This window comes from Myxine glutinosa, chromosome 10, assembly GCF_964187855.1.
Source record: "Myxine glutinosa chromosome 10, kmMyxGlut1.1, whole genome shotgun sequence".
Classification (NCBI taxonomy): Eukaryota; Metazoa; Chordata; class Myxini; order Myxiniformes; family Myxinidae; genus Myxine; species Myxine glutinosa.
In genome coordinates this window covers 7,194,699-7,217,693 of record NC_136270.1, presented here as the reverse complement: position 1 = coordinate 7,217,693, position 22,995 = coordinate 7,194,699, and the positions used below count along the sequence as shown (strand labels likewise).

The following is a 22,995-nucleotide window of genomic DNA, read 5'->3' as shown; positions in this document are numbered from 1 at the left end:
CCGAACGAGAACAAGAGGCGAACGAGAGCGACATGGCGGGACACAAAATGATCCAGGTGCCGCTCTTCGCAGCCGACCCTCAAGCGGCGGACGCGGCCACGGAATTGACACATTGGCTGAAAACCTTGGATAACCAATTCAAGGCTCAGGAAGCCGTCGTCCCCGATGAAACGAAACGAGACGTTCTGCAAACGAAGGTCCACTACAACGTGTACCGGGCAATCGAACAATGCGTGACTTTCGATGCCGCCGTGGCAGAGCTGAAGCGTATTTACATAAAAAAGGAAGCGCGGTCTATTCCCGGCATCTGCTCGCAATACGACGACAACAGCCCACGGAGACTTTAGATCACTTCGCTCAAGAGCTCCGACATCTGCTGACCGAGAGTGCCCCAGCGGTACGCACACATGAACAAGTTTGTGATGATCTTGTTCGCGATTCTTTCGTCGCCGGACTTAGATCCCCAGTCGTCAGACAGAGACTTCTTGAAGAAGCCGATTTGACACTCGCTGAAGCACTATGGCTATCTCACGTCTATACCCAAGCACGGGAACAATCCGACGCGTATGAACACCCATACGTCACTGCGGGGACATCTCGACAAACTCGACCGGAGAGAGCGACCGCCGAGGTCGCGGATGCAGCCACGGCATCTCTGCTGGAATCGGAGACCCCGGCCACTCCCGAGGAGGATTTTGATCCGGGCTTGACGGCAGCAGCAGCAGCTGGACCCAAGCCCGGAAGTAACGCTACGTGCTATTTCTGCGGGAACCGAAAACATCTCAGGTCTGTTTGCCCAGCTGGAGATGCGACATGTCATTTGTGCACAAAGACGGGTCATTTTGCGAAAGTTTGCCGATCGTCGTCGCGGGGCAAATGAGCCCGCTCGACGATGAATGTGCTTATCGCCGAGCCAGCGGACCGAACGGTGTGCGGGGCGCCTCACCCGACTTTGATGGGGATCGCGCCTTCCCGTGGGCTCCTGGCTGTGCGCTCGACCTTGGTGAGATTTGTCACGCCGACTAAACAAGTGGCGCAAACACGACAGTACGCGGTGCGACCGTCCTTGGCCGGCATTCTTCCGACACCTTGCCAACTTCCCGGATCGGCCACCCGAACGGCTAATGTTGGCTTGGAAACTCCGCGCGTGACATGAGCGCCATCCGGAGGCTGCACGTCTGATCTACAAGCTACTGCCACGGCACGAAAGCTGGGAACTCCACGCGTGGCGCATGCGCCCTCTGGAGGCGGCACGACTGGCCTACAAACGATTTCAACGGCATGGAAAACTTTAGCTGGTGTTGGATCCACACGCGAGGCACGAGCGCCTCGCCTAGACGACTCGATAACTGCAGGTCCACCTGGCCTGGCTCGTGCTATAATCCCACTCATGATCGAGGGAATTTTTGCTTATGCTTTGATCGATACAGGTTCCACAGATAGTTATGTTGATTATCGACTTGTGCAAAAACATGGATGGCCGATTCTTGGGACAAGACGCCGAATCTTTGTGGCCTCTCAGGGGCTAAGGCTCAGCACAAAAGGGGAATGTCGACTGAAGCTTGTGATTAAGGGACGAATGTTTCCGGATGTGCATCTCATGATCTTACCAGCATTATGTGCAGACGTTTTGCTAGGACATGATTTTCTCAAGCGACATGGACGGTTGGAAATGGAATTTGGTGGCACTGATACGCTTGCTGCGTGTGCTCTTGCAGGGATGGAAATTGAGCCGCTGTCGCTATTCCCCAATATGACCACGGACTGTACACCTGTAGCGGTTAAATCGCGACGCTACTCACGAGCTGACGCGCAATTCATTGCGGAAGAAACGGCCCAGCTATTAAAGGAAGGTATCATAGAACCTAGTCGGTCACCATGGCGGGCCCAAGTTCTAGTGGTACGAAGCGAAGCGCATCGCAAACGCATGGTAATCGACTATTCGCAGACAATTAATCGGTTTACACAGCTGGATGCCTACCCCCTTCCGGGCATGAACTCCCTGGTTCGACAGGTGGCCCAGTATTCGGTCTATAGCACTCTCGGTTTGCGTAGTGCGTATCATCAAATCCCCATCTCCGAGGCCGACCGCATCTATACAGCATTTGAATCGGGTCAAAGGTTATACCAGTTCACCCGACTACCTTTCGGGGTCACAAACGGGGTCACTTGTTTTCACAGGGCTATGGACGACCTCATCGCTAAGGAGAACTTGACCGACGTCTTTGTATATCTGGACAATCTCACGGTTTGTGGGCATGACCAGGAACATCATGATGCTAATCTGAAGCGCTTCCTCGAGGTCGCGCAGAGGTATCGCTTAACTATGAATGAGGCTAAATGTCGTTACTCCGCTCGCACGATAGATCTTCTGGGGTACACTGTGACCCACGGCTCTGTTGCTCCGGATAAGGAGCGTCTGCGACCCTTGCCCGACATGGCCCCGCCCTGCGATCGTGCTTCGCTGAAGCGTGCTTTCGGGCTGTTCGCTCATTATTCTAAGTGGGTACAAAATTTCTCCACGAAGCTCCGCCCGCTTGTGGACTGCGAAGTGTTCCCCATGAGCCTTGCCGCCAAGGCTGCTTTCCATGGCCTTAAGTCCGACCGCTGGCGCTGCTGTGGCGACGATTGACGAGAATAAATCTTTTGTTTTGGAAAGTGATGCATCGGATGATGCGATAGCTGCGACTCTCTCCCGGGGGGGGGGGGGGGGAGGGGGGGGGCGCCCTGTGGCTTTCTTTTCGCAAACTCTCACCTCCGCTGAGCGGAGACATTCGTCTGTCAAAAAGGAGGCGTACGCCATCATCGAGTCGATTCGGCGTTGGCGTCCCTATTTGCTCGGACGATGTTTCCAAATTATCATGGACCAACCGAGCGCTGCGTTTATGTACGACACCCTGCATGCTCAACGCATTAAGAATGAGAAAATCACTCGCTGGCGCATTGAACTCGCCAATTTCTGCTACACAATCAAATATCGCCCTGGGAGGGATAACCTGGTTGCCGACGCCTTATCGCGGCCGGCAACGTGTGCGGGCCTCATATCTTTGGAGGATCTGCGCGCTTTGCACGACACTCTGTGCCATCCCGGGGTGATGCGTTTCGCTCATTTTGTGCGTAGTCGTAACTTGCCCTACTCAGTTGAAGACATTCGCCAGGTCTGTCGCAATTGTTCTGTATGTGCTGAACTCAAACCGCGTTTTTACAACCCTCCTATGGGGACACTGGTCCGGGCAACTAGGCCGTGGGCCAGATTGGCGATGGACTTCAAAGGGCCACTGCCGGCGTCACCGGCATCGAGTAACTCTCATTTTCTGCTCACTATCGTTGATGAGTTCTCGAGATTCCCATTCGCTTTCACGTGCGCAGATATGACGGCCGCCACGGTTATCCGGTGCCTGCAGAACTTGTTTTCTATGTTTGGGAATCCGGCCTACGTGCACACCGATCGAGGTGCGGTGTTCCTGTCCCAGGAGGTGACGAGCTTCTTACTCCAACATAATGTCGCTTCTAGCTATACCACTCCATATAGACCGCAGGCGAATGGGCAGGTCGAATGCTTCAATGGTATTATATGGAGAGCCGTCACGCTAAGCCTTAGGTCCCTCGGCCGAGGCCTAGATAAATGGGCTTGGTCGTTACCTGCGGCACTGAACTCGATCAGGACTTTACTGTGTACGGCCACCAACCAAACTCCCCACGAATGGATGTTTCATCACCCGAGGAGCTCGGGTAGTATCCGACCTTTACCTAGTTGGCTTGCTGAGCCGGGGCCGGCTTATCTCAAGCAAGTACTCCAAGCTAATCCCGAGCATGCTCGTGTGTTGATGGCAGATGGACGTGAGTCCACTGTCTCCGTACGCCACCTGGCCCCTTGCGGGGAAATCGACGAACCAATTTACGAGTCTATGGACTCTCCCGTTGCTCCGCCTATGGAGCATCTGCCGGCCATCTCGCCGCCAAATACACCCCAGCCTGTGGGCACTGTGGTGCCACCTTCATCACCTGACTCAGGTGGCTACTCCGACGCGGGGGACTCCAGACTTGGGGATGTAGTACCCGGTAGTTTCCGGACCCGTGCTGGAAGGGAAATTCGTCGCCCCGATCGTTACGGATGGACCGACTGACATGGACGGAAGATCGCTGCTCTACTATTGCTGCTGCGTGCTTGATTCCTGCCTCGCGGAAGTGTAGTTCTAATGGCGGGGAGAATCTATCTATAATTCCAGCAATCTCTGTGTGTGTGTGTGTGTGTGTCTGTATGCGACCGCTGTTTCTCGACAACTACCGGTCCGATATACTTGAAACTTGCCAGGTATATTGCTGGGGACCCGAGGATGTGCCTTTTCAAGGTTTGAAATTAATCGGAGAAGTAGTTACCGAGCTATGTCCAAAAAACGATTCAACCAATCAGAGAGCAGCGAGCTATCACGTGTGCCGAACGTGGCGAACAGACTCTGCCTCGGACGGCACATTTGAGAGCGTATTCATTTATTTCCCGTCGGCAAACTATGTTGCCGCTATGTTGGCGTTAAACTATGTTTTAAAACTAATTAAAACTAATTTGCGATTCTTTCGCTTTGCGATGCGATTTGCGATTGCGTTAAACTCGCTCGGGCGTTAAACTATGTTTTAAAACTAATTAAAACTAATTTGCGATTCTTTCGCTTTCCTGCGCGTTTGTGCACGATATGGCGATTTCTTTACCAAACTCCGCAAGCCGTTCGCTTTGGACCAAACCATTTCATGTAAATAGAGGGGGGGGGGGGGGGGGGGGGGGGATTGTCACCGTACTCGCAAGCCGTTCGCTTTGGACCAAACCATTTCATGTAAATAGAGGGGGGGGATTGTCACCGTACTCGCAAGCCGTTCGCTTTGGACCAAACCATTTCATGTAAATAGAGGGGGGGGGATTGTCACCGTACTCGCAAGCCGTTCGCTTTGGCTTTGCGAATGGACCAAACCATTTCATGTAAATAGAGGGGGGGGATATACTTTTAGATATATATATAGTACGGGCATGCCCTAGTGTAATGAAATTGTATCTAAGTTAAACCCAGGTGTTATGCTCTCCCTAACCACTGAGAGGCGTCTATAAGAACTCGGACGGCCATCACTCCGAAACATTCCTGTGACATTTAATCCGTGACACGTAGACTCGAATGGTGCGTATATGTAGATGATCCAGGCTTGCTTGCATTGATTGATTAATTGCTGAACTTCCCCTTGATTCCATAATCCTGATATATTGCATGATTGTATTTTTACAGGATGTTGCCAGAGATCTAATTGTCATTAAACCTACTACTAGGTCAAAGTTGTGGATCTGATTTTCATTACATACAGTTCCAAGACAGACTTATCTTCCGGGGGTCTCGAGGCAGACCACTAGTTTTTCCTCCGGGCCTACTTGTGCTTTTTGCAAGAAACCTGGACATTTGATGTCCCAATGTTATGCCCTGGAAAGGAAAAATCAGGAGCGGAGTCAGACTAGTACATTGGCAAATGTGAGAAATCGTCCTTGGAGGACAGTGCCTTGTGAAGGTTCCCATGCCAAAGTTACGGCATCACAGAACGACCTTGTTCAAGAGGGTTCCAAACCTTTTATTTCAGAGGGGTTGGTGTCACTGGATGGAGACTTGACTAACTAGAGACCTGTTAGGGTATTGAGGGACACAGGAGCACATCAATCTTTGATGCTTGAAGGCATTTTGCCATTGTCAGAAAAGACGGCAACTGGTGTTAGTGTTCGTTTACAGGGGGTTGGTGGCTATGTTAAAGCTCCACTTCATGTCATCCATTTAGAGTCTGATTTGGTGTCAGGACCGGTCACCGTAGGTTTACAAGCCACTCTTCCTGTAGAGGAAGTATCTTTTGTTATCGGGAATGATTTTGCCGGTGGTCAAGTTTCTGCTAATCCGATGTTTGTTGAAAAGCCTAGTATGACAAATAACACTGCACAGTTAGAGCAGGAGATTCCGGGTATCTTTCCATCCTGTACCGCGACTCGTGCTATGGGTAGTAAGCGCTCTGAAGAGAAGAGGAAGGTACTGACGTCACGCTTTGCACAGGCACGTCTTGTCAGGTACCCAAAGACTAAGTGTCAGCACACACAAGTCATGGATGGAGGCAATGTTGGCAAGCTCTTTGTCGGTGGACTGAACTTCAACACAAGGGAAGATGTTCTGGACTCTGTCTTCGGCAAATATGGACCACTCTTGGAAGTGTTGCTGATAAAAGACAGGGAGTCGCAAAAGTCAAGAGGGTTTGGCTTTGTCACGTTTGAAAACCCAAAGGACGCCAAAGATGCAGAAAAGGATTTGAATGGCAAGGTTTTGGAGGGTCCGACCGTAACAGTAGAGAAGGCAGGCCATGGGCGTCGAGGGGGCTGCAGAGGAGGAAAACGTGGAGGTCGTTTCAGGGGTGGCTATGGCTCCCGGGGTGGGAGTAGTAGTTTTGGTGGTGGCCGCAGTCGAGATTACTATGGAGGCTCCCCGAGTTACGGCAGCTCCCGCAGGGATGATTATCAGGGTAGTGGCCGAGAAGGAGACCGCTATTCACATGACTACAGCGACAAGCGCTCCAACCGTGATTATTATGAAAGTTAGGAAGAGTTTGAGGCACTGAATGCTGCGGAGCAGCCGAGCCAAGATTCCTACACGGATTAACCGTGAACTCCACGTTCCTAAAGGCATCCATGTAGTGAATACTTCCAGGCCTCACCACCCAACCACCATGAAACCTGGCTCTCAGCTCGGCCTCCCTAAAAAGTGCTATAGATTTGCTTGACTTGGGATTTTTGATCACAACCCCTTAACCTTCATTCAAAAAATGTTTTTGGCCTGCAAAGAAAGTTTTCACTATGTTCAAACTTTCTTTCTTGAGGGGGGGAAGTGTTACGGATTCGTCACTTCCATTGTGGTGGTTTGCATCCACTGTAAATATTTCTGATTCCATGTACTATTATTGTTTTCAAAAGGTTAATTGTTCATGAACTGTTTTCAAAAGGTAAAAAAAGTTAATGTTAAAAGAAACAGGAAACCGGATCGGGAACCGGAAGACGAAGAAGAAGAGAGAGAGAGAAAAGGGGCGGAGCGAAGTAAAGTCGGAAGAAGCTGGTTGCTTTGCGGTCTGGATCGAACGTTGTCGAGCAAGAGTCACGAGTGAACTTTGGGTTTCCTGGGAAAAGGGATTCCTGCGATTGAGTTGTTATCACTGTGACTGATCAACCTGCGTGTCAGGTTTGGCGTTGGATTCCGAGGAATCGTCATCGGGTCGTTGCGTCTCGAGAACGAGCCGTCGGCCATTTTGACTCGCGCGCTTCGCGTGTCGAGCAAACTTTCTTTGTTTCGTCAGCCGTTTCCACCGCTTTCAGACGTATCTGATGTGTGTGTGTGCACCGTGGCTTTTGAAGATTAATTTGCAGTTCGCCGACTGAGCCGTGAGAGTCCATACCTGAGGGTGAGATTTCCCAGTCGCCTTGAGTGCGCCTTTGTGCAGCTTTGGCCGCGTGACCCTTTGCGCCGCTTTGGCCGCGTGCGCCTTTGGGTAGCTTTGGGCCGCGTGACTCTCTGCGCTGCTTTGGCCGCGTACGCCTTTGTGCAGTTTTGGCGGCGTGACTAGGCCCGTCATCTGAACAGGATTCTGGTTTCGATTCGACATTGCTCTGACGATCGCTGGAGGTGATCAACTTTGAGCTTGAAGACGGGATTATAGAGACATTGGGGAATGTTCTTTTTTCACTCACTTGGAGCACAGTGAGTTACCTTATACTAGCTGATGGTACCATCATAAGATATACATTGATTGTACTTTTGATTGCTATTATTGTTGTACTGTTATTCTTGTGTGATTTTTAATACAATATTTGTTTGTTGGTAACAATTGGTGTGGTTTCACCATTGATTTTGACACAGGATAACACATTTTTCTGCCGTGACTCCTCTCGGGGTTCGGAGGTACACCGTGACCAGGGGGTCGGGGAGGAGCACGTAACAATGGGGACACATTTTCTTAATTTACACTCTATCCCTAAATGTTGAAGGTCAAGGTCATATGGCAGTTAAAAAAAAAAATGGCCATCATTGGATCATGGGCCAAGGGTAAGTCACGGACGATCGCTAAGGCTTACTCTAGATGTTTGCTTTGTGATCGCAGATATCCAGTTTGCTTTTCTCCATATCTCATGTATTGAGGCCCCTGTGTGTAAATATAGTATAGTGTTCCATTTGTGAAATAGTTAAGAAAGAATGATGGAGTTTTTCATTCCACCTTCTAAATTATCCCCCACTTTTAGCGTGCGCCATACACAATATTTTCCTCCCTTTACCCCTGGTTTTTTTGGGGGGTTTTTTTGTAGACAACATCGAGATCTTTCTCCAACCTCTTACTTTTTCTCTTCTCTCCTTCATAGTCTCCCTACTTTCATTTTTCCCTCTCCTTCCTTTCGCTTCCATTTTTTTATTCCATGACCGTGACAATCAGAATGTCCTCTTGTTGGTTCTCAGTTATCTAATAGTTATTCACATTGTTGATTTGTTGTTACTTTGCTGTATTTGCCCTATTGTTGTCAGTGCAAGAGCTGAGCCCATTGCAACAGCTTCTCGATCATCTTCAGTTGCAGCTTCAAAGGTGAGCCAGGTGTCTTTGAGTTATTTGGTTAATTGTTAAATGTAATGTAGTGTGAAACAACATATCGATGCAGCAGTGGGATCAACTGCGCAGATTTGTGGTTCATGGTGGCTTCTACAAATATGTAACATGGAAAGAGAAAGACATTTCAATCTTATGCGCTTTTCCTTTGGTCTGTACCTTTCAGAAAGGACCCCCACAGTTTCTTTGCATTCCCCGTGACAGACGTGATTGCACCTGGCTACTCCATGATTATAAAACATCCCATGGACTTCAGTACAATGCGGGAGAAGGTGGAAAGGAATGATTATCGCTCACTTGCAGAGTTCAAGGCATGTGCATGAAAAGGAGGCATGGAGGAGGGAGGTTAAAAGAGAGTTGGGAGGCAGGGGGTTAGAGAGAGAGAGAGAGAGAGCGCGAGAGTGAGCACACACACACACACACACACACACACACACACACACAGGGAGGGAGGGGAAATATGGAAGAGGGAAGGGGAGATGTGACGGGTGATTAGGGAAAAGTAAAATGAGCAGTTTTTTGACACTTTGCTTCTGGAATGCAGGTGGACTTTAAGCTTATGTGTGACAACGCAATGACGTACAACCGTCCAGAGACGATCTACTACAAGGCTGCCAAGAAACTCCTTAACATGGGAATCAGGCTGATGAGTAAGGTGTGATTATGTGGAATTATACATGGGGGTGTCCAAAAAACTTTGCAAACATTGAAATAAATACGTTTTATGGATTGCAGTTATAATTGGCATAGAAATATCATTCCTTAGTCTTCAAAATATAGTATTTTCCCTTTTGAATCGATCCACTTCTGCCATCTTGTGGTCAACAATTGTACACCTTCTTCAGTAGATGTCTGTATCTTATTGATGCGACAGTTGCAGCGTTTGGAATACCCTCATCACTGGTAAAGTGTAGGCTATGAACGACAAACGTTCCTTCATGAGGCCAGATGATGGCGGTCTAAAAGGGGGCTGAGTCGCAATTTGTATGGTCGATGGTCTCGAATGCGAACACCTTTTTAGATGCACAAACTCAACAATAGAATATTGTTTATGTGAGTACAAGAGCTCACCAAGCTCCATGTTTATATGCTTGCAGCTCACAAATGATAATTCAGTCGCAAGAAAAATTCAGACTGTGAAACTTTTGCCTCAATACATAGAAAGATTGGTTTTCAGATAATGGTTGCAGATATTTTATGAAAAACCATTGTGCAGTACATAGTCACACTGGGTGTCAACAGGAGGGCTCATTTATTTTGTCTTATTATTACCTCCGCCCTCTGTGGATGGACGGAAGTTATTTTCACCCCTGTCTGTTTGTTTGTTTGTGTGCAGGATATCTTAAAAAGTTGTGGATGGATTAGAATGAAATTTGTGGGCAGGTTGGGTGTGTGACAAAGACAAATTGATTAGATTTTGGTGTAGATCCGGATACAAGTGCGGATACTACAATTTTATGCGTTCACCATGAAGAGATCGGGCCAAAAACGATATATAGCATGATATTTCAAAAAGTTATGAATGGATTTGAATGAAACTTGATGGACGCATTGGGTGTGTGACCAGGAAGAATGTATTCGATTTTGGTGAAGATCCAAATCCAGGTATGAGAATTTTAAACAATATTTTAAGTGATTCTTCACCATTGAAAGATGGGGCCAACTATATATATGTATGTATGTATGTATATGGGCCGCGTGACTCTGCGATATTGGTCAACACATGACCTATATATATATATATATATATATATATATATATATATATATATATATATATATATATGTGAAGAATCAGCTCTTCGTTTGCAAAAGAAGTCCACAATAGCCTGGAATGGCGCAGCTTTATTAAAGAACCAACTTATACAGATCCGGAGAAAGGCCAAGACATCTATAGCAAGAGCCAGTCTCATGCCACGTCAAGCCTTCCTGAAAACACATTGATTCCCAGTCCATTTATATAGGGACACGTTTTATCAGGAAATCTCCGAGGGAACAAACAACACTGGGAGAGGTTCCTCCCACCGTTATCATTCGGGGGAGTCAGCCCGTCCTTATCAATTGTTTTTCTGGGCTCCGAGAAAACAGAACTGTAACTCACAAAGAGAAGAGTGTATGCTTAGCCAAACAAACCCATATATTTTATGGGTTTGTGTACATGAGTAATCCAAAGCATGTCCACACAGAGTCATGCGTTGCTGAGATTAAAACAAAATATATATAGTTAACGATAGGTTCATGTCATTCTACTTGCATTACGCAAAAACCAAGCGCATGTGGGCGTGGTTTTATGACCAGCCTTGAAAAAAGCACACGTATACAATCTGTTCAGCATGACCTCATTTTAAGCCTCTCCTCATCCAAAACCAAAACGAAGCAAAAACCCTTTATTTACTTTATGAAATAGCATTTTTAGACATCATACAAATCATAACACATTAGCACCCAACGTCTATAACTGAACTTTAGGCAATAACAAATCTACTACTTGACATTCCTTCCTCTTGTCTCGTCGAGACAAAGTATCTTAAGAGACAACGTGCCGCATCGGGCTTTATTGAAAAATAATTGTGTAATGCGGGTATTGAAAAAATAATTGTGTAATGCGGGTATCTCCCAAGGGCATATCGTGCGCCCAAAGCGCCTCGCCCGTGCATTTGGCGAACGTGTCGTGTGGTGCGTGCTCGGAGCCTGAGGGCTCAGAACATGAAAGTTCATTAACGTTTCGGATCCACAACGAAGACGTCTGGTCCAGATGAGGTTCTGCTCCGCCAGAGGGTGCATCACTTCCCCTGCGGAACTGGCTCCCCCCACCCTTTGCAGACGCAGTCCTTGCAGATCTTCGAAGTTAATCAACGGTCATGCCCATGAGGTCCCTCACGTGTTGCTGTTCTGGGGAATACAAAATGTCGTCAGTATCTTGTGTCTCAATTTCCTGGTCAGGGTACAGAGCGTAAAAATCCGAATCCGAATCACTTGAAGCAAAGAGATCCGCAACATGTGGATCAAAGAGATCCGAAACATTTGGATCAAAGAGATCCGAAACATTTGAAGAAAAGAGAGGGACTTCCTTTATGTCAAAGTCTCCCATGGGCGCCTGGTCGGCTTGCGGGTCTAGGACATCCGCGTCGGGTCCCTCAACCGCCAGACCCAGTGTCGCAATCAGATCCATAGTTGGGTCGGAAGGGGGCGTGCAGCTGTCCGCTTGTAATACATAAGCAGCGTTAGCCAGTACACGCAAGGGGTTTATAGCACAAGTATCACAGTCATCACATACACCGTTACAGGCAGCAGCCAGTTCCCACATGGGATCCACACAAGTATCACAGTCGTCACAAAATTCAATGCAATTTTCTGGAGCGCCGGTCGCAACTGCCTTGTTGAAGGACCCGTTCAGGTCGACGGCCTCTGTGGTCAGAGCCATAGTTGTTGTCGGCGGCTTCTTCACTTTCCATCCTGTAAAATACTTTCTCATATAGAGGAGGACTAGAGATTTCATTAGTGCCCCCCAAATTACTACCCCGATTATCACAGCCAGTGCGGTCAATAACCACTTCACTATGGTGCCCGTCCATCCCTGGAACCAGTCAGTGAGCCAGCTAAATGTATAAGAATTTTCGCGCGCGATCCGATCGATCCAATAGTATGTCATGAGCCGTAGCGGTGTCGTTTGCCACCTTTTCTAGGGCCAAAGCCAATTTGTCTATCCGGAAACTATCCATGACTGTGCCCGCTCCTGGGAAGAAGAAACCAAACACCTTTTCCCCTAGGCTCCCGTGTAGTTTAGTGGTTCCATCTTCGTTCATGACTGACCTCTTATAACGCCTGTCCAAGGACTTTGGGTCTAGCTCATCCAGTATCTCAACGTCAGGAAGGACTGAACCCAGATAACATGTGCCCCCCCAATTATTTGGTAAATAGGGGTAAGCCTTGTCGCCGCATATAAACATTGTCCCATGGGGTGGGACCAGGTGGGTGGATAAGCACTGGAGTCCCTTTACCGCCCCATTAATCCTACTAACCCCCCTAGAGAATGTTATAGTCGTTATGTTGTGGTTGTGTTTATCTTGCAGTACTATTCGTAATGTAATCCCCGAGCTCCCTTGTCCCAGCTTTCCGGGGAGAGTGTAGGCGCATTCTGATTCTCCCATACGCAAGTGGCCGGAACCCTGGAGGCAGACCTTCCCTTTCTGTGGTTTGACCCAGACGGGGGCAGGCCTCTCGGCCACCTGGGCAATCATTGACGGGCGATAATTAAATTGTCGATTGCAACTCTTGCCGTTGTCAACCCCTTCTCTTTCCAGCGTGGTGACTAAACATGGGGAATCGATAGGTTGTGAGCAGAGGTCATTGAGGGACAGAGGTAGCACTATCATGTGTATTCCTGTGGTGCCTGCTTGGGGAAAGCGCATGCACGACCAGCAGTGTGTCCTATTTTGAATTGTTGCCACCTCCCTGGCCACTTTCCAATATGTGTTTTCCCCCCTCTTTGGGGCCTTATCCTGGGGTTGCGGTGTGAGTATGTATTCGATGCATGGTATGTAGTTCTTTTCGCCACCGGCCGCGCCAGGGGTCCAGACGCTGCACCGGACCTGCATGGTCATGCCTTTCTCTAGGCGCGTGCGCGTTTGTAGCTTAAAATCAGGGGTTCCCCATTTGTATCCTGGTTGGGCCAAGGTCTTAATGCTAGCTCGCCCGTCTTCCCGGAACTCTCGTTGCTTTTGTAGTACCATGCCAACGCGTCCAGGCCCTGCCGACAGTGCTAGCCAATTTATGTTCACCCAATTTGTGTGCAGGGCTTTCTGTTCGAAACATGGTAGTGATACTCTTTGTCCCCATGTTACGGTGAGGTGTCGGGTTTCGTTTTCGCATCTATTGGAATCGGAGTTTCCCCTAGCTGCTGTCGCTATCAATAGTATTGTACCTATGATTAGGCCCATCCTTACTGTGTTCTGGGGGTGTGGTGTCTGGTGCTTGTATGGCCAACTTACAGTGCGTGGCGTGGATCCACGAAGTCTTGCCCTTGCAAAAGACTGCCGTTGGTGTAGTCAGCAACACCTGGACTGGTCCCTTCCACCTTGGTTCCAAGGCGTTCTTGCAGGTGAAGTGCTCCACGAACACCTGGTCTTTTTCCTCTGGTGGAACACCTGATCCACAAGTCTCCTGGGAGCGCCTGGTCTACAGGTCTCCAATTTCCTAATCCACTTTTTTCAAGTGGATCCAATTTTATCCAATATTCAATTTTTAAATTCAATCCCATTTAATCCAGTCCAATTCAAATTAAATTCCATCCTTCTCTCAGCATCCCATTACCTGTTTCCAACATCAATAAAAATAAAATTATAAAATTAATAAAAAATCAATCATCTCAACTCTCAAATCGAATCAAAAAAATAAAAATAAACGAAAATTACTTCAGCGAGAGTTTCAACTAGAATTACCACAAACAAACCACCATTAACCTCCATTAACACAAACAAACCACCATTAACCTCCATTAACACAAACAAACCACCATTAACCTCCATGAACCTCCCCCTATTATTTATTTATTTTCACGAATAAACAAATAATAGAAATAACCTGGTCTACTTCCAATTTCAATTCTGGTCAGTTCTGGTGTCTGGTCACACACAATGTTTTCCTCACCCACTGTGATTCGCTCACAATAGATTCTCACTGTTATGTCTGAAATTCGTCTCATGAAAACCCATTCAAGAGTCCGGTGTGACAGACAGCCAAACACATAGACACGCTGAAGACCCCAGGGTACCCATCAAACTAGCTTGTCCCCAGATCCACAACACAGCGAAACATGTAACTTTACTAAAATAATCACTTACTCATAACTAATACTCATAATTACTTATGTAATTACTCATACCAATACTTACTTAAAATAATGTAATATCCCAATCTTCACCCTTTATGCAAATCGAAGCACCCCGGACAACCCACAGCCAATATCAACCACTGTAGCCGCCTTCCCCTCCAGGCAGCCACACACAGCCACATACATCTCCCTCCACGTCACACAAGACAACAGCCAACGAGTGTGTCCACCACACAGAAACCTTTGGCAATGCAACAACCGAACTCCCAGACAACCAACAACAAAACCCAATGCATCTCCATGGCTCATCAAGCAGTTCCAACTTAATCCAGCTTCACATACCGATTTCCCCAAAAACTCGTGAAACTTCACCCCCATTCTGGAAAAACCCTGGACTAAACCCTGACACCCTAAATAACTTCAGACCCATCTCCAATCTACCCTTTCTGTCAAAAGTTTTGGAACGTGCTGTGGCCACTCAACTCAAACATCACCACTCTGCCAATAACCTGTATGAAACATCCCAATCCGGATTCTGCTCCAGCCACAGTACTGAAACTGCTCTCCTCAAAATCACCAGCGACCTTTTCTCTCCTCTGATGCCGGCAACCTCAACATTTTCATCCTCCTCACCTCGACGCCTCCTTTGACATCATCAATCACACCATCCTCCTCACCCTGTTTAGACCAGCTTGTGCCTATTAAACCCAAATTAGTTCACCCCCAAGCCTACAAGGACCACCTACAGCACTGCAAAGATGTCCTCTACTCCACCTACTACCCTCAAATTATCCACTCTGGCTCCGGAATCCCAAAAGCACTCTTCTCTACAATAAACAAACTAAACAAACTCTGCAACGTGAACAAACTCCTCAGCTCCCTGGATACCACCACCTTGCTCCACACACCTGTTGGTGCACACCTGTGCACTCACACCTGGTGCCACCTGCACCCTCCTTCCTTCCTGGACCATTCATCCAAAGCAAAATTGACAGCATCTACAACAGCTTAATCACCACAATTCACTCCCCCTTAAGGTGTCCCCCAAGGTTCAGTTCTTGGCCCCCTCCTCTTCGTCCTGTACCTATCCCCCCTTGGTCACTTAATCCGTCATGCACCATAGCCAATGCACCATGGTCTCCAATTCCACTGCTTCACCGATGACATCCAGCTTTTTCATCTCCACCAAATCGTGCTCCACCACCACCCACTCTATCCTGACAAACTGCCTAACTGAAATAAAATTCTAGCTTCAGATCAGCTTCCTCGAACTTAACTACGCTAAATCTGAATTAATCTTCATTCCCCCCAACATCGATGGTTTCCCAGTATCCACATCCGGAATCTTGGCATCATCATTGACCAAAACCCTCTCCTTTGAAAAATACACTAAACAGATCATAAAGACCTTAAACCTTAATCATAAAAACTGAAAAATGCTTCGCCATGGAATAGTCCACCACTCATGTAAATAATCATAAGAGTTCTGCGAAACATCTCCATCTTTAAAACTTAGCCAACCAAATTTAAACCACATGTTTTCCCCCCAGAAACAAGTCACATTCTTTGTATATTGCCAACATTGTTCATCGTTTAAGTATCATCCAGACCTAAATTTTTATAAACCATCAACTTGTAGATGCATTTATTTATATCCCATTAACCCAAGAACTCTCAATTGCTTGGTTATATTTTAGTAATGTCATATATCCATATTTCTTTTCCAAATTGTTCCTGATATACACATTAATCCCATCTGTCTTCGTTTCCAGATGAACTCAAATCAGGAAATCAACACAAATCCTTATTACTTCCAATCAACTCAAAATTAAATCAAACAATTCAAAACCAGATCGGATCAGCGATCAGAAATCACTTTTCCAATCAACACATTCCAAGCAACAATTCATTCAAAGACCAAGCTTAAAAACACAACTCTCATCTTACTGTGACAAATAAGCAACCAACCTACTTCACACTAAAACAAATAACTTTTCATCACCCCTCTCTTCTCCACCGCCTCTTACACTTAAACAGATCATAATTACTCACTCATACACTATTGCCCATCACCCAGTTGCCCCAGACCCAAACACAGGTTTGAAATCCCAGTAGGTTGTTCTTCAATCCCAACCATCATGTGATCCCAACATCTCTCCATTTATTTCGTTCCTCATGGGGTTGGTGTTTTATGGCCTTTACCTCTTACCCAATCACACTGCACATTATTCCCCGTCCTTGATGGATAATTTTACATTTTGTGACTCACAGCTCCTGCCTCCATGGAACAATGACGCCTGAGCACTCAATTAGCCCTCCCAGTACCAAAGACTTACAATCAGACCGACAGACAGACAAATAACAGAGGCATGTCGCCAGCCCCAGCACAGGACATCCCCTTTCCGGGCAGGCATAATATAATCCACAGCATCGAAATGCCAATTTCTATCCGGGGCCTCGCAAAGCCAAAATCCATGCATGCGTGCTCCATCATGCAACCCGATCTGTACTCGGTGCGCCCGGCGCCCCCTATAATCAGTGAGTTATAATAACCACAATATCTCTGGCACCCAGCTCGTGATACCACAATTTAATCCACGTTACTTGCATCTCTTCATCCTCACAAATGTCCTCCTCTTGACATGACTTAAATCCATCTCAAATCCCCACCGCTCGGCCCGGTTAAATTAAATTCCAAGCGTACTGTATTCTCTGTCCACTAATTATGTACATGATTTTGGTTTTACCCACAATATAATGTCCCGATATTCTCCCCAGATTTAGGTTCTATATCCTGTCGTTAAAGCAACACCCTGTAGACTGACTCCGCCTGTCGTTCTTCCAAGGTTAGTGAATTACCTCTGACCTTTCCCTTGCATATCTCGAACAAAGGTCAACTAAACTTTAAAAGGTCAAACTTCGAATTGGGGTAACCAGCGCTTTATTATCCCACAAGTAATGCAAGTCCGGCGACAATGGACAAATGACCCTTATTGAGGCTCTACATCGCAAAATGCTAGCTTCTACGAATCCAACAACCGTCACACTTCGTCCAAGGACCTTCCGTACGAGGCGTGCTTCACAATGCCCATCGCACATCCTTCCTCGTTCGCACAACGCTTCATCAACGCACCTCCTCGCGCCCACACCTTGGCACAAGCCACACCACATACCGACAGTTGAAACCTCGACCGTCCTCCTTCCTCGGATCAGCGTTCTGTTGAAAACGTGACATTTCTGCTCAAATTATTGAATTTCCAAATACTCTCCCTGCAGCGCCCGTGAGGCAGCTTGTCCCACATTATCTGCCTCCAGACCCATATGCGTTTTAATAACTTAACCTTATCAGCATCGTTCGCCAGCATACCCTTTGTCCGGCGCATCGATCATCCCAAATGCTTCGATGCATCTTCCAGCCGCCACTCCGCACTGTACCTTACTGTATGAACAAGACTTCCTGTTGGAATTTGGCTCCGGAAATTAATTACTCTGTCTTGAAATCGTTTAATTTAACCATCCTAAATAAATCCATCCATCTATCCATCTTATAAATCCATCTTAAATAACGTATTCGTCCTGTGACATTGCCTGGCATATATGTCACAGCCGGCCACTATTCCGACATGGCTCATGACTCATGTCTAATTCTGACAAGAAGATGAAGGATGAAGGACATGATATGAAGAAGAAGATTCTGACAAGATACTGACATGTGAACGTCCGACATCCAGCAAAGTCGAAATGACCCACAATGCATTTGGGCACACACTTCCTCTGAGAGTGGGCGAGTTATCGCCGGCACTCTGAGCAAATCTCATACAGCACACCCGTGACTCGCGGCTCGCTCGGCTCCTGCCCCGTGACATCGCCAGAATTCTCGGATAGACGCTAAAATTCACAACACACATGACAAAAATCCGATTTAAATTCAGAGATCGCCGATCGACTTGGCACAACCATCTTAACGCGATGACGCCACGCCGCCCCCCGTCTTGGCGCGCACCCTCGTGCCTCCACACGAATCCCAACACTTCCTGCACGCCGCTCTATTCGCGTTCGCGGCGGGGTTTACCTCGCGTTGGGACATGCAGTCGGCTGTCATAACAAAGTGCTGTCATAACAAATCCACGATCTGACATGTAGTGAGCTGTCAGAACATTGAGCTGTCAGAACTCATCCCTAGCTAACAGGATCTCCGACGCTTGACCTCTCTGACCCAAAATGCACTATATGACACCAATTCCAAAGGTGAGCTGCCTCAGCGATACATCCCACACATATTGATTCGAATTCTGCAACCATCTCCGAGAAACCGCTTCATATCAACAGTAGATCGACAAGGGCACTCCGGGTGCTTTCCTGACCCGATTTATATCAATTCGCTTCCCAAACAACTCCCAAACAGATGAAAATCCGGACTCAGTTCAGGACCTCGCCTGTTCTCTCGGATAGACGTTAAAATGGACATTCCCGGCCTGAATTTCCCCCAAGTCGAGCAGATCGCTTACAAAGTTTCACACCGAAACCCTCTGCTTTGCACTTGACACACAGACAAACACATTGGCCAGACACACACGTCAATTAACATCCCAATATACATTCATTCCTCATTCATGTTACGAGTGAGTCTCCCATTCTTCGCGCGAAACTCAGATCGACTCAAATCATGCCTTTATCCAGCCACTCCCAAACAATCTTTGCTCATTCATGTTACGTCTCTCATTCAAGGAAAAGGATTTTTTTGGGACTGGTTGGACGGGGGTTGGTTGAGGTGAAAAAAAAAAAAGGGAAGGCAGGGCGGGGTGTTGGGGTGTTGCCTAGAGCCCTGGGACTGAGCTCAGGTCTTGGGGGGGTGGGGGGTGTTGCCTAGAGCCCCGGGACTGAGCTCAGGTCTTGGGGGGGGTGGGGGGTCTTGGTCTGGTATCTGGTCCAGCGGCATCACTCGCTGTTTTACTTGTTTAACTACCTCCTTAATTGTTTTGTCCTGAACTTTGCTTCCTGAACTTGCTTCCTTTGGCTCTGAAGCTTCAAATTCCTACAATGCAGCTCCTGCTTCAATTTTCAATATTTCAAAACCTAACCTGTCCTTCTCAACCTGTGGCCACCTGGCCCATTTCCTGTGAGCTTATTTATTTTCTCTTGTCCACCAGATCCTGGCCTGCTTTATCTGGACCTCTTGTCTAGAACTTAGTCTAGAACTTCCTGGCTTGACCTCGTAGTTGTCACTACCTTCTTGTCAAACCTATGGTACCTGCGCATTTCCCTTTTCCTGGCCATGTCCCTTTGGCCTTCTAAGTTAACCTATGGCCTTTTATCTAAGTTTAGCCACAGCCCTTCGTTCCCTGGCATGCAATGGCATACCCCATCTTGTCTCTGGGCTGTTCCTTCCTGGAAAAATCTTGGCCACCTGGTTTCAGCCTATATGGCTGTCCGACCTCATTTTCCCCTCCTGGTGCTAACTGTAACTTTAAGCTTCCTGTTAAATCCTTACTGATATCCTGCGCAAAATCTATCCTTAGCTTTTTACCCTTAATGTTTATCCAGCGCAAATATTGTAACGTTACTCTTACTATCCTTACTTGTTTATCCTGGCTTTAACAAAGCTACGTCATTCTGAGGCCTAAATGAGCCTCTACTTACAATTTCTGTTCGAGTGCAGACAGCGGGGAAGACAAGGAGACTGAACCCGCGCGAGGGAGGAAGGTACGAATTTGGAATAATAGCCCTCTGATATAAAACAACTCCCACCTTTAATCAAATCAGCGTGCCGGCGCCGGCCTCAGGTCAGCCTTCCTCCTGTCCATCGGGCTCCGTTTCCCGTCCTCCGCGTCTGTTGACACCCCACTCCTGGTACCATCTGTGAAGAATCAGCTCTTCGTTTGCAAAAGAAGTCCACAATAGCCTGGAATGGCGCAGCTTTATTAAAGAACCAACTTATACAGATCCGGAGAAAGGCCAAGACATCTATAGCAAGAGCCAGTCTCATGCCACGTCAAGCCTTCCTGAAAACACATTGATTCCCAGTCCATTTATATAGGGACACGTTTTATCAGGAAATCTCCGAGGGAACAAACAACACTGGGAGAGGTTCCTCCCACCGTTATCATTCGGGGGAGTCAGCCCGTCCTTATCAATTGTTTTTCTGGGCTCCGAGAAAACAGAACTGTAACTCACAAAGAGAAGAGTGTATGCTTAGCCAAACAAACCCATATATTTTATGGGTTTGTGTACATGAGTAATCCAAAGCATGTCCACACAGAGTCATGCGTTGCTGAGATTAAAACAAAATATATATAGTTAACGATAGGTTCATGTCATTCTACTTGCATTACGCAAAAACCAAGCGCATGTGGGCGTGGTTTTATGACCAGCCTTGAAAAAAGCACACGTATACAATCTGTTCAGCATGACCTCATTTTAAGCCTCTCCTCATCCAAAACCAAAACGAAGCAAAAACCCTTTATTTACTTTATGAAATAGCATTTTTAGACATCATACAAATCATAACACATTAGCACCCAACGTCTATAACTGAACTTTAGGCAATAACAAATCTACTACTTGACATATATATATATATATTGTTACAGATGCGGTTGTGGATGTTGGTTTACCGAGCGGTTTGGTATGACCGCGTCTGCACGTTTACCCGATTATACTCGAACGTTGGCCGAGTCGCGCTACGCTAAATCAATTGAGGAAAAGGACACAACGGCTGGGTTAAAATGACACGACACCAAGGGTTCAGTTCTCAAGACCTCCGGAGGAGGTTATAATATTGCGGAAGGTCAGATTACAGGGATGAGAGAGACAGCATAGTAAGGTAGGCACTTAATTACGGTCTTATAATAGCCCCGACAGACGACAGATAAACAGGACAAAACTGACTCACACGGGGATTGATGGCAAGGAAAGCGGGTAGTCGATGGCTCAAGGTGCACCTTGGCTCAGGGACAGAATCGACCCGGTCCGGTCCAGTAGATGCGGGGAGGTCGCTCAGCGCTCGGAGGTCGCGACTTGTCTCTTCTTCAAGCTCGGGGCGCATCTGACCTCACGTCCGGTAAGTGGCTGCGCATATCCGGCGGGGAGTGACACGCCCTCGGCTCGTTAGCTCCGCCCCAGATGGAATCGGCCCGCCGCTTCTCACTGGCTGCGGGGGGTTACCGGGCTCCGCCCCTGACGAGGAGCCGACAGGCAGCCCCTTCGTGGTAACCCCGTCGACGCACATGGGTAATGGCGGCTAACCGAGCCGGAGTGAGGACGTACACTCCCCGCGCGCTGTTGTGGTAGTTGTTGTTGTAGTTGTGGTTGTAGTTGTAGTTGTTGTTGTAGTTGTTTCATGGGGAAGATGGGAGGAGGTATGGGGAGGTCCTAAACTCACTACTGGTGCCATACGATCACATTCTGGTGCAACGAAGAGTCAGAATTAATGGAAACGAGTCCTTAACTGACATAGACTAAGAATAACTAGCAAGATGTCCGAAAGTTGTCTACGTGAGATGCGGTGGACCTGGGCACGACATTTTATGGGGGAAAAAGGGGAAGGTCGGTTCTACAGAGTGTTGTTTACAGACAATGGGACTAGGGAATGGGGGATTGGGGATAGTTGGGGAGTATTGGGGAAATAGGGGAATATTGTTACAGACGTGGCTTGGATGTTATTTACCGAGCGGTTTTATGGTATGACCACGTCTGCACAAGTTACCCGATTGTGCCCGAACGTTGACTAGTCGCGCGATGCTGGCTCAATAAGAAAAAGAAGACACCCGGCTGGATTACAATAACACAATACGACACCAAGGTTTCGTTTCTCAAGACCTCCGGAGGAGATTATATTCGTACGGAAAGGTCAGATTACAGGGGCTAGAAGTATAATCACAGAAAGACAGGCACTTAGACACACTCTTATATTAACCCCGGACAGACGACAGACAAACGGGACAACGGCTGACTCACACGGGGGTTTGATGGCTAGGAAAGGCAGGATCGATGGCTCCAGGTCCTCCTGGGCTCGGGGCAGGGTACAGTACGGTCCGGTCCGGTCCAAAGATGCGGGGAGGTCTCGTCGCGCTGGGGGTGGCGGTGGCTTCTCTCTCCAAGCTGAGGCGCATCTCACGTCACATCCGGCGCGGGGCCGCGTATATCCGGCGGGGAGTGACACGCCCTCGGCTCGTTAGCGCCGCCCCAGATGGAATCGGCACGTTGCTTCTCATTGGGTGCATGGGGGGGTTACTGGCTCCGCCCCTGACGAGGAGCTGACAGCCAGCCCCTTCGGGGTAACGCCGTGGAGCGCATGGTCATGGCGGGTAACCGAGCCGGTGTGAGGACGCACACTCCCCGCCCCTCTGTTGTTGTAGTCGTAGTTGTAGTTGTAATTGTTGTTGTAGTTGTTATTGTTGTTGTTTGGGGAAGAAGATGGGAGGAGGTATGGGAAAGGTCCTAAACTCACTACTGATGCCATATAATCACATTCTGGTGCAACGAAGAGTCATAATTAATGGAAACGAGGC

At 47.7% G+C, this 22,995-nt stretch overlaps 1 protein-coding gene across 1 annotated transcript in view; it reads left to right on the top strand.

Annotated features, from left to right (window-relative positions):
• The window catches only part of LOC137433489 (bromodomain-containing protein 9), a 124,760-nt gene that overhangs the window by 14,543 nt on the left and 87,222 nt on the right, over positions 1–22,995 (top strand). The window contains exons 4-6 of the mRNA XM_068125816.2: positions 8,574–8,631; positions 8,819–8,963; positions 9,197–9,307. Of these exons, the coding sequence (XP_067981917.2) occupies positions 8,574–8,631; positions 8,819–8,963; positions 9,197–9,307 (314 nt within the window). The remainder of the gene's footprint in view (positions 1–8,573; positions 8,632–8,818; positions 8,964–9,196; positions 9,308–22,995) is intronic.